Below are 12,702 nucleotides of genomic sequence, written 5' to 3'. Positions count from 1 at the left end.
AAACTTTCAAAAACAGTCTTGACAGCTGATTGTAAATTTTGCACTTAAATGGGATCGAGTAGATTATGTTTTGCGGAGTCATTGCTAAACACTGCATGTGTGAACGTAAGTTAAGAACAATAAAATATGATAATAATCAGAAGACCACTAATTGCCTAACCAGATGGCGGCGTTAATCAGAGTTACCGGCGCAGTTAATTCTGATTAAAATCATAACGTGACAGATGGTTGATACGCGCATTAGGGAACAGCTGATTTGCTTATGGGATGGTTTTGTCAGTAAAAGATGGATTGCAGGTAACAAATACGGGTATTAGCTGGCCTGGTACTAAGAAATAATTATTTATTTAAAAAAAATCTTAAATTACAGGGGGCGCCATCATTTATGTTGGTATGTAAGCGCCGAAAAACTTTGTCATTTACCAACCAATCGACTTCAACATATATGTCTTCGATAAATCAATTCAGTACAATCTTTGTACAAAACCATGGATCGCTTTACACCGAAACAACGCACTGAAATAGTGACGCTATGCATCGAAAATAGTCGTTCTATTGTTCTAACTCAATGCGCATAACGCAAAAAGTATCGCTGCAAACAGGCACCGCCTGACAATACTATTCGTCGTTTGGTGTCGAATTTTTTTGAGCACGGGACAGGGGCAGATCGTCAACATGCCGTTCACCAACGACTAAGACATTCCAATGAACTTGTTGAAGCAGTGAGTGAAAGCCTTGCCCAGGAGCCAACAGTGTCGTATCGTCGTTGCGCTCAGCATTTTGGCGTCAGTGGAACCTGAATGCATTTAAGAGGATGATTTAAATTTGTTTCCGTACCAAGTGCAATTGACACAAAGAATATTGCCGACAGAGCATTCACGTCGCTTGGAATACGGCCAAACAGCCGCTCGAATGGTTGACACGGAACCCAATTTTTGGAATCAAATTTTTATGACTGACGAGACACATTTTAACCTCTCTGGCAGCGAGAATAAACAAAATTGCTGCATTTGGGGAACTGAGAACCCACACGAGATCCATGAACCGCCATTGCATGACCGGAAAGTAACTGTTTGGGCCGGAATTTGCGCCAAAATCATCATTGGGCCATATTTTTACCAAGAAAACGAAACGGTCGGTGGAAACCGATATCGATGGATGTTGGCTCATTATATCTGCCCGCAAATGCGTGAGAAAGGTTTAGACGGTTACTGGTTTCAACAAGGCGGTGGGTGCGCCATGCTAAACTGCGAATGCAACAATTGAATTTCTGCAACGAAAATTCCCGGGACGTCTAGTGTCAAAAAAAGGCGACATCGACTGGTCCCCCAAATCACCTTTGTTAGCCCCCCGGGACTGCTTTTTGTGGGGTTATCTGTAAAGTAAGGATTACGCAAACTATTGACCAGCTTAAAGCAAATATTCGTGCCGAAAGCGATGCTATAAAACCCGAAATGTTTGACAAGGTGATGACAAACGCAGAAAAGCCTCTCTGGGCTATAACAGAACATTGCAAGCTGTTCTCTCATCTAACTATACTGGGAAATCAGCAGATTCTCTATGCAGAGTAGAGCACTAAAATGCCAAGGCACATACTTGAGTACTGCCCTGCCCCGAAGCACAAACCTAAAATAACACTCGGTGACCATTAAATGATGGACGGCCTAATGAATTCCAAAAACTTTGGGTCCCCACTAAGCTTCCTCTCTGAAGTGGGATAAAAAGACGGCCTAATAGGATGTTTACATGAGGCATATAGGCAACTTTTGTTGTTTTAATTGGAATTAAGCTAATCGCGTACAACAAAGTTGGCCGGTAGTTAATTTTGAGCATTTCGGTTTTTATGAATTGTGTTTTGAAGCAGGAAAAACATTCTGCCAAAAAAATATTGGGTATTGTAATAACGAAGAAGAATTAATTATATACATACATTCTGTCAAAAAAAAACGGAGAATTGTTCAAAAAATCGCAAAATAATTGCTTAATCATCAATATTGTTTTTTGTCGCCGTCAAAATAGGCTCCATTCGAAGCAATACACATAAACCAACGATTAGTGCAGTCATCAAAGCACCTTTTAAACGCGTTTGAAGAGATTTTTCAGCTCCTTCAGCGAATTCATTCTCCTTAATGGCCTCTATCGACTCAAAGCGGCGTGCGCGGAGTGGCAATTTAACTTTTGGGAAACGGAAAAAGTCACAGGGGCCTAAATCCGGTGAATCCGGTGAATACGGTGGTTGTTCGATGATATTTGTCGAGTTTTTGGTCAAAAAAGTGTTCACAATATGCGCCTCGTGAGACGGTGCGTCATCATGGTGCAAGATCCATGAGTTTTCTTTCCACAAATTGCGCCGTTTTCTACGCACATTCTCTCTCAAACGTCGCATAACTTCCAAATAAAAATGTATTTACCGTAGAACCATTTGGAATGAATTCCGAGTGCACAACATCAGGATAATCAAAGAAAACGAGTAGCATGACTTTCACTTTTGACCGACTTTGACGTGGCTTTTTGGGTTTCGGCTCATGGGGATAGCGCCATTCAGCCGCCTGTTGACTGGTTTGCATGTCAAACTCATATACGAGTATCCTCGTTTCATCACCTCTAATGATGCGCTGGATAAACGTTGGGTCCGAGTTCACTTGCTCAAGCATGGCTTCAGCCACCTTCTTCCGATGAATTTTTTGAAAGAAATTCAACTCTCTCGCGTCTCATGCCCAATTGATGGTGTAAAATGTTGCGAACTGATTTGGGATACACGCTAAGGTTATGAGCTACCTCCCTTAAACTTAAATTATGGCTTTCCAACACCATTTCCTTGATTTTGCGGACGTTTTCATCCGTTGAAGACGTTGCTGGGCGACCAGATCGGAACAAATCTTCCACGACTTGTTGGCCCTCCGCAAAAGCTTTATACCACTCGTAGACCTGTGTTTTTGATAAATCACATTCGCCATAGCATTTCTGCAACATTTTCAACGATTCGGCAGACGAAATCCTGTTCAAAACACAAAATTTAAGACAAATTCTTTGTTCGATATTTTCAGTCATAGTGAAAATCGTAGTGCACACCCTCGGTTGACTGATATGATTAAATGCCAAAAACAGGCTAATTGGCAGATCAGGCTCAATCTCTGCGACACTATGGTGGTCAGTTGTATCAACAGTCCAGCAAAAAGAAATTTAGACATATATCTGTGTAACGCGCACTTTTTAAATGAAGAATTCCCGATATTTTTTTGACTGAATGAATATATGTAAAGGGGTTTCCAATAACAGGTTTTATTTTGAATAGCTCGCTATTTCGGTAGATGTCACTTTTGAGCCTGTCATTTTTTGAAATTTGACAAGTAGAAACTACGCCATTAATAAAAATGGAACGATACACGCTTAAGCAACGCATTGAAATGATTAAAATTCACTATAAAAATGGTTAAAATTTGGCAGAGACGGTTCGTAAAACTCGAATATTTTTGGGTCATCGTGAAGCACCTTGTCGGACCGCAATACAGAAATTGGTGAAAAAATTCGAGCTGTTGGGACAAGTTAATGATGTGAAGAATAAAACCCGTGCACGTCGCTCAAGAACAGCCGAAAATATTGCTGTTGTAACCGAAAGTGTTGAAGAAACCCCAGCCTGGCCATTCCTCGTCGTTCTTTGGAATGGGGCATTCCACAAACGTCATTACACCGTATTTTGCATAAGGATTTGGGTCTTAAGGCTTATAAAGTCCAGTTAACACAAGAACTCAAGCCGGCCGATCATCAACAACGTCGTCTCTTTGCTGATTGGGGCGTTAAAATGCATGAAAATGATCCGAAATTCCATCGAAAAATCATCTTGAGTGATAAGGCCCATTTCCCCCTCGATGGCTTCGCGATCAAGCAAAATTGTCGAATATGGGCTTCAGAAAATCCAAGGGTTATTGTTGAAAAGCATCTCTATCCTCAACGTGTGATGATTTGGTGCGGTTTATGGTCCGGCGGAGTCATTGGACTTTACGTGTTCGAAAATGAAGCTGGAGCAACAGTTACGGTTAATGGATTGCGCTACCGAGAGATGATTAACGATTTTTTATGGCCGGAATGGGATGGTATTGATCTGGACAACGTTTATTTTCAACGAAACCATTGATCTTTTATGGGAATAACACCTCTTATTGGAAAACCCTTTATTTATGTACATCATAACAAATTAAGAAGATATTGAAAATCACATCTATGAAATTAGGCAGACAAAAATTATATGTAGATGAAAAATCGCGTTTTAAATAATTTTGCATAAATCTGACTTTAAACGAATTTATTGAGCCAAAGAAAGAGAAAAAAACAATATACAAAATGAAAGCTGCAAAATTTAGATTATCGGAATTTATTGCGTTGTTAATTATGTTATTGTACGAAAATGTATGAAATTAAATTTGAAAAAAAAAGATCATACATATGTATGTATGTATGTACGTATGTTAAAAAATTAAAATAAGCATAGTAATAAAATTTTGCGAACGAATTCAAGGAGCCTAAAGCGAGTATACAAATGTAAACAATTAACTAATACATTTTACATCTACATATTTCTGGGATTTTCGAAAAAACTCAAAATCCCACTACACAAACAAAATACATTCTGACACTCAGACACATTTTTTTTTTTGCCTTTCTTCCTCTTCACTACGTGCAACTTAAACACCTAACTTATTTGCGATACAAATATTTTATATTAAAAATCTCAATTCTTTATCAATTCCTCCTATCCTCATCAGGAAGCTTTCAGTAGCCTCATCAAGAATTCACAATCGGTCGCGCATGATGCGTATGTTGTTGTAGTGTGTGATGCTGATGATGTTGCATTGCAGTGGCGGTAGTGGCAGCAGCGGCGGCGGCGGCAGCACCTGCTGCTGTATGATGCACTGCTTGCTGCTGTTGTGCACTGTGTTGCACTGTGGATTGCCGCAGCACCGGGTTGCGCAGCACCAATTCCGAATCCTCCGATATGATTGGCAATGCATTAGCCCAATGGTAGTTAATCAAGTGACTGATACTATCGAAAATGCGATCCTTTGTACGCACAACGCCTTCCGGATCGATGAGTAGCAAATGCTTGGGTGTTTTCACCTCCAAACCGGTAAGCACATATTGACCGTGCTTGCCCTGCGATTCACGTACCAAAAAATCACCATCATTCTTAAGCATATTCTCTGCTATTTGACGACTGATGCCCGCATGAAACCACAATTCGGTATTTAGTTGAGAGCGCTGCACCTCGGCGGAGAGCGAAAAGGGTTCTGCGAGAAAGAGAGAGAAAAATGAAGGAAGATTGATGTATTAGGCACGAAGCAGAATTGCAGAGGGGCAACGGGTAACGGGTTGACGGGTGGTAATTAGCTGATCCACTGCCGTCAGAAAATTCCATCGGTCAAACGCAATTGCGACAGGGACGGAAAACAATTGCGATGAGACGTTTTTCAGCTGACATTTTGCGTTTACAATAAAATTAGTTTTATAGTAAAATATTTTCGTTTGCTATATTTTTAAAGCCAATCATTGAGGCTCATTGTTTCAAAAAACAACTTCTTTCTAAATTATTGATAATTTGCAGAGTTTCTTGGGTTACCCGAATATTATTTGCTTGTTATTTGCCTGCTGTTGCTTGTAAAAAAATAAATTGTTATCAAGTAATCAGTAGAGCAACATCGAGTCTTCAACCTCTCGGAGAATATAGAAATGAATCTAATTATTTTGACGCCGTAAAAATAAACGCCAGCTAGAAATCCGTCCCCGCCGCAATTCTGTGCAATTTCATGCTATTAAATGTGTTCTAATTATGACAGCGGGTACCCGCCAACCCGTTATCCGCTGCCCACTGCAATTCTGTTTAGGAGTTGTAACCATAAGTAACCTCTTGACCTCGGTCCTGATTCAGGTTAGGTTAGGTTACTTTTGGTCAAGAGTTTACTTATGGTTACAACTCCTGACTTAATAAAATCTGGAACTACTACTCACGCATATCGAAGACATCATGTACGGGCGCTTGTGGAAGCGCACACGCACCCTCGACACCGGCCATCTGGTCGAAATTGTTGAGGTTCATTTTGGTGGTAGTCTGGTCGGGTGGCGGACTATTCAAGTCGATTAGATTACTACTGAGACGGTCACGTGGTTTCTTCAAATTCAGATGTCCCACTTTGTTTTGAGGTAATTGTGACTGTTGCGTTTGCTGTTGTTGCTGCTGCTGCTGCTGTTGTTGTTGTTGTTCTTGTTGCTGTTGTAATCGTTGCTGCAGTAATTGCTGCTTTAATTCAGGAGGTAAATCGTTTTCATGCAGCAATTCCGGTGGCAATTTATCGGGTAAGTCATTGTAGTAGTCTTTGCTATTCTCCACTGGAGTGTTGAGATTTACACCGGTTTGATTTCTATGGAGCAAGAAAATGTCGCGAGTGTTATTTGGAGACATGTAATAATAACAATAATTTAGTTTTTTTTTCGCAAAATTGAATTTGGAAGCTGCTTACAGTTACTACGTACGTATATACCTACATATGCACGAGCCTAAATATATATATTTTTTCTCTCTGTACATCGGTTGACATTACGGGGGCATTCGACAATGCTTCTTCCAGCTCAGGAGGGTATGGTTATGAAGGAAATAGATAGACTAGTCATAACTTGGGCTCCCAATATGCTGAGGAATAGAACGACAATCTTTGAAACTGGGCCAAAAAGACTATGTGTCAAGTCAACCAAAGGATGCCGCCAAGGAGGCGTTTTATCACCGCTCCTTTGGCTATTGATCATTGACGAGCTCCTAAAGACTCTCGACGATCTTGGATACGAAGTTCAGGGCTTTGCAGATGATTTAGTTACCATGGTTAAATGCAAATTTGACTCTACTATAACTGATCGCATGCAACTAGCTCTCGACATTACGCAAAACTGGTGTCGGGAGAAAGGCCTTCCCTTAAATCCGAACAAAACCTGTGTGGTACCCTTCACCCGAAGAAGAAAATTAAGTCTATGGATCCCTAAGCTAGGGTGAGTAATCTGGGAGTAATCCTTGATAAAATCTTGACCTGAAAAAATCACTTCTCGTACATCACAAATAAAGCTTTGAGAGCAATATATGTATGCCAAAGGCTTTATGGTAAAACATGAGGTCTGCGGCCAAAGGTGATGGCATAGTCTTATAAGACAATAATAGTGCCAATGATCACCTATGCCTCTCTGGTATGGTTGCCAAAAGTAGACCAAACTAAGACTCAGATAACACTTAACAAGGTATACAGAATAGGCTGTCTGAGCATAACGGGAGCAATGCGAACATGCCTTACAGGGGCTTTTTGTTAGGAATGGTCACTGGACTCATTCCACTATATCTTGTAGCCAAAGGAACGCCAATCAGTGCAGCTCTAAGGCTTCCTAATCTATTCCATCTCAAAGAAGGCAATCTTACAGGATATGTAAGGATTCTGGGTTCAATCCTGAACTTTCCGAGCCTGACAGTTCACGACAAGACGGAAAGGAAACTAGATTTCTCCAAGAAATTCAAAGTAGTCATCAGTAACAGCTCAGCGTGGACAAGCAATGAAATATTCTTAAAACAGGGCGTTTACTGATGGGTCCAAAATAAAAGACGGTAGTGTCGTGGCTGGAATTTTCGGACCACATTTCAAAAAAGCAATTGCAATGAGAAATACCACTTCCATTTTCCAGGCGGATGTCCACGCCTTAGAGCTGTGTGCCAGAGAATGTCTACGGAGAGGCAGAGGCACGCGCGGTGGCAGTATTAACATTCTCTCTGACAGTCAAGCAGCTCTAAAATCGCTGGATAGCTTCTCATTCCAATCCAGGTTGGCCCGCCCGGTTGGAATCAGCACTTTGTTACCTTGATGTGGGCTCCGGGACATGAGGGGCACGAAGAAAATAAAATTGCGGACACTTTAGCGAAAAAAAAGGGGGCAAACACTTCCTTCATAGGTTCTGAATCTTTATGCGGGGTAAATAACAACTTCAAAAGTGCCTTCCTGCGTGAGCAGGAACAGCGAGGCCTAATCGACTACTGCAGAGCCCAATCGGGTATGCGGCAATTGAAAAGACTCACAGATTCAGAACGGATAAAGGCAGAAGCAATCCTTAACCAAAGCAGAGAGGACATAAAATTTTACACTAAACCACTAACAGGACACTGTAAACATAATTATCACATGAAAAAGACAGGTGTGAAGAAAACGATTCCTGTAGACTCTGCAAAGAGGCACAAGAAACAGCAGAACACGTTCTATGAGACTGCCCAGCAGCGGCACCACGCAGACTAAATTACCTGGGAAATGGGGCTATAGTTTCAAAGCTCCTGGTAGAAATTAAGTCTACAGCAGTTTTAAGATTTATTAATAGCCTAATTAGCTAATTAATAGACTAAAACTCTTTGAGTAGGTTACATGGCTGCACAATATATCTTTTAGGTCGCAGTGCACAAATAGCCATTTTATAATAATAAAAATATTTATTTTATATAGCATGCAGAGTGTCTCAAGAAGCACTAGAAAATTCTTTAGATTCTTAAAACTAATTTTACAGCCTCTATCTACTTACTTCAAATGTTTGATTGCATTGAAACGCAGCATGAACGCCTTGCCGATTGTCAATATTAAATCTTCACTCTGTCCGCCAATGCACTCGATCACGTAACAAGCACGCCACTCGTTCTCATTCTTGGCTATGTATGCCAGAAAGTCTAAAGTGTCCTGGGAGTAGAAAGCACACAATGAAAATTAAGAAACAAAAACAAAAATTCCACACATACATATATGTATGTACATATTAAAATACCGTTACTGTGGCATGTAAATTGCACGAACTGCAGAACTTACCGAGTCGCCGCCGGATGCAAAAGATATGTGTGGCATGTTGTGACTGGTTAAGCGTTGACCCGTCTCTGCATTCACCAAATCCAGCGCACGACTTGACACGTTGATGATGACATTTGTGCCGGCATTTTGCATGTGTGGCTGATCGGATATATACTGCAGGATTTTCTTATCCACGCGCCGTTTACCAGCGGATTTGAGGCCGGCGGCTTCGCAGACGCGATTGATGCATTCACTGAAAATTTTTTGTAAGATATAGAGATTTATTCCAATTATTATCCATTATTTAAAGTGCAATTTAAAATTATGATTTAGTTAAGTTCAGAAAAAATTTGAAGAAAAGAAAGGGATTTGTATGCAAAAATATGTTGCAAAATGTAATTTAGATTTCTGTGCCCATGTCTCAAAGCCTGGATAAAAAATTAAGAGTTTCACCGAAATTTCTCTATAAAACTAATTATTATCGTATACTGCCAGAAAGCTTATAAAGTTGAAGCTTTTAATACAGGGTGATCCATCGGCTAGATTCTTCTTAAAAATTCTATACAAAAATATGGCTACATATCTGGCAATGATTTTCATGATTTTAATTCCTTCAAAGTAAAAAGTTATACAATCTTAATAAAGGGTGGGTCATCGGCTAGGTTCTTCTTAAAAATAATATACAAAAATATGATTGCATATCTTGCAATGATTTTCATGATTTTAATTCCTTCAAAGTAAAAAGATACACAAACTTAATAAAGGGTGGGTCATCGGCTGGGTTCTTCTTAAAAATAATATTCAAAAATATGGTTGCATATCTTTCAGTGAGCTTAATGCTTTCAATACTTATAAAAGTAAAAAGTTGAGCAATATTAATAAAGGGTGGGTCATCGGCTAGATTCTTCTTAAAAATTATATACAAAATACATATCTTGCAATGATTTTCATGATTTTAGTTCCTTCAAAGTAAAAAGTTATACAAACTTAATAAAGGGTGGGTCATCGGTTAGCTTCTTCTTAAAAATTATATGCAAAAATATGGTTGCATATCTTTCAGTGATTTTAATGCTTTCAATACTTATATTACAAAAGTAAAAAGTTGAATAATATTAATAAAGGCTGGGTCATCGGCTAGATTCTTCTTAAAAATTATATACAAAAATATGGCTACATATCTTGCAATGATTTTCATGATTTTAATTCCTTCAAAGTAAAAGTTATACAAACTTAATAAAGGGTGGGTCATCGGCTAGATTTTTCTTAAAAATAATATGCAAAAATATGGTTGCATATCTTTCAGTGATTTTAAAGCTTTCAATACTTACAAAAGTAAAAAGTTAAACAATTTTAATAAAGGGTGGGTCATCGGCTGGGTTCTTCTTAAAAATTATATACAAAAATATGGCTACATATCTTGCAATGATTTTCATGATTTTAATTCCTTCAAAGTAAAAGTTATACAAACTTAATAAAGGGTGGGTCATCGGCTAGATTCTTCTTAAAAATAATATGCAAAAATATGGTTGCATATCTTTCAGTGATTTTAAAGCTTTCAATACTTACAAAAGTAAAAAGTTAAACAATTTTAATAAAGGGTGGGTCATCGGCTGGGTTCTTCTTAAAAATTATATACAAAAATATGGCTACATATCTTGCAATGATTTTCATGATTTTAATTCCTTCAAAGTGAAAAGTTATATAATCTTAATTAAGGGTGGGCCATCGGCTAGGTTCTTCTTAAGATGATATTAAAAATATAGTTGCATTTCATTATATGATTTCAATGTTTTCAATACCTAGAAAAAGTGAAAATTTAGACAATCTTAACCCTCAAAGAGGCAAGCCCGCGCCGAGGCTGTCTTTATCGATTCGACTTTATTTTCAAAGAAAAATAAAGTTTGCTTCAAATTGGTTAGAAGAAGAAGAAGAATTACTCTAGTTGAGTTAGAAGAAAATCATAAATATTTTAGCAGTGATGACTAGTTGGAAGACCCCAATTACAGGCCAGAATTAATCTAGCCAGATGGCAAAAAAAATATTGTTTGGGGAAAAAGAAATCTATTATTTTTGCGCTTATGTTTTAAAACTGTATTATGGTTGATCTTTAGCTCTTGGGCGATGCTACGACTACTAACATGCCGATCAGCTTTAATTATTTCTGTGATTTCATCGAAATTTTCTTTAGCATCAAAAATGCATAAATTTTCTTCGGTTGACTTCGATTGTTATCACCCACGCCCTGTAACTCACAACTGAATGGAACAAACAAAAAACAGAACAGAATTTTTTTTGGTGTCAAATGTTCCCTAGACAACGCACATAAACTCGAATTTGTTTGATCGATACTTTACGAGATATCGATTACTACAGCCATGTACCAAGAAAATAATGGTTTTCTTTTTCCCCAAACTAATATCTCAGCATACCTATGGGAATTGAATGTCTGACTAATTTATTCCATCCGCTGATTTGCCAATATATATTACTTCAATTGATGGTGAGGATATAGCATCTACCTTCACAGCAGTAAACCCCACAAAGAGACCTCGTTCTCAATCCACGTCTCTTGAATTTGCTGGTTCTTCTGACGTCCCTTCTTTTGGTGAATTTACAGGAGCCGGTAATGTTTTTATTGTATGGAGTTAGTATGAGACGGTGTTGTAGAATGTCAATAAAACCGAATGATTGGGATCAACTGCTTCAATTTATGTTGGAGCTCGTGCATTTAAAAGAGCAAACGAAAATAAGCAACCTGATTAAAAAACACGCTACGATCGAAGAGTAAAACAGCGCAAACGTACATAGATGTCGATTGTGCAATAATTTTACGAAAATACAACACTAATATCCGAGGAGTGTACCTAATGGAGCGTTACCATATTCAAGCTAAAATTCGAAACCGAATCACGCGCCCTTTTTACCATTTCGTCGATATGGCTGCGACAGATGTGTACATTTTGTATCGGCGACTGCATTCGGAAAAACTAAGTGACTGAAATAGGAAGAAGAGAAAGTATTGAAGTTGCCTGAGTCCCGGGTTGCTAGTGTGGCTTTTGCTGATAATTGTTCTGCTCGTCGTCCATGCGCAGCACATATGGAAAAGAACTTAAGCATGTGAAAAAGAGCTGAGCATCCAGTTGCATATGCACTCATTTTGACTGGTTTTACAAATATGCAAAAACAGCAAAAAAACTGCAAGCTATGCTTAACTTCAAAGATCCGACCCTTGGCCGACCCAACTGCAAGCAAAATTTGTGCTGTTCTACAAATAATTTTTTTTTTGTCGATTACCTCCATTGGAAATCCAACACCATTTTTGAATCACTGCAAATTTGTTTTAAATTTTAAAGGTAGCAAACGTATGGCAATTTTTTGGTTTGTTTTTATTGACCTAAACCAGCGACTCTGCGTTGAGGAGGGCTTCAAATTTTTCTTTCAATTATAGACATACAAAAACGTTTAGGTAATGCATTGACCTTTTTCGGTCCTTCTTTCACAAAAAAAAAATATACCAAGATTTTTCCTTCAGGATCTCAATTTTGCATGTTAGAGGTTTAATAGAGGGTAGACCATTGAGCAATGATAACAGCCATTGAAAACCGACAAAACTACTGTGCAAATCCTCTCGTTTTTCAAAAGTCAAAAAAATGTTTCTATAATTCATTTTGAATGCATAATTCTTTTATATGGATGCGGTTTTAATAAAATCAGTCGAAAGAAGAAAAAAGTTTATTCAGAGTTTAAGTTACACGGGCAGCCTCAAGGCAATCTCAACTGACGCCGAAACTGTGTCTGACAGATATTGAAAAACCGGTTTTAGATTGGCAAAGTCGCCCTGAAAAAAATTATAAAA

At 38.5% G+C, this 12,702-nt stretch overlaps 1 protein-coding gene across 1 annotated transcript in view; it reads right to left on the bottom strand.

The window, feature by feature from the left end:
- Positions 1-4,349: 4,349 nt before the first annotated feature.
- LOC128868601 (SHC-transforming protein 1) overlaps positions 4,350-12,702 on the bottom strand; it is a 61,078-nt gene continuing 52,725 nt past the window's right edge. The window contains exons 4-7 of the mRNA XM_054110880.1: positions 8,868-9,099; positions 8,590-8,741; positions 6,004-6,413; positions 4,350-5,285 (exon numbers count right to left, since the gene is read on the bottom strand). Of these exons, the coding sequence (XP_053966855.1) occupies positions 4,783-5,285; positions 6,004-6,413; positions 8,590-8,741; positions 8,868-9,099 (1,297 nt within the window). The 3' untranslated portion in view covers positions 4,350-4,782. The remainder of the gene's footprint in view (positions 5,286-6,003; positions 6,414-8,589; positions 8,742-8,867; positions 9,100-12,702) is intronic.

This window comes from Anastrepha ludens, chromosome 6 (genome assembly GCF_028408465.1).
Source record: "Anastrepha ludens isolate Willacy chromosome 6, idAnaLude1.1, whole genome shotgun sequence".
Classification (NCBI taxonomy): Eukaryota; Metazoa; Arthropoda; class Insecta; order Diptera; family Tephritidae; genus Anastrepha; species Anastrepha ludens.
This window is presented reverse-complemented; position numbering and strand designations above follow the sequence as displayed.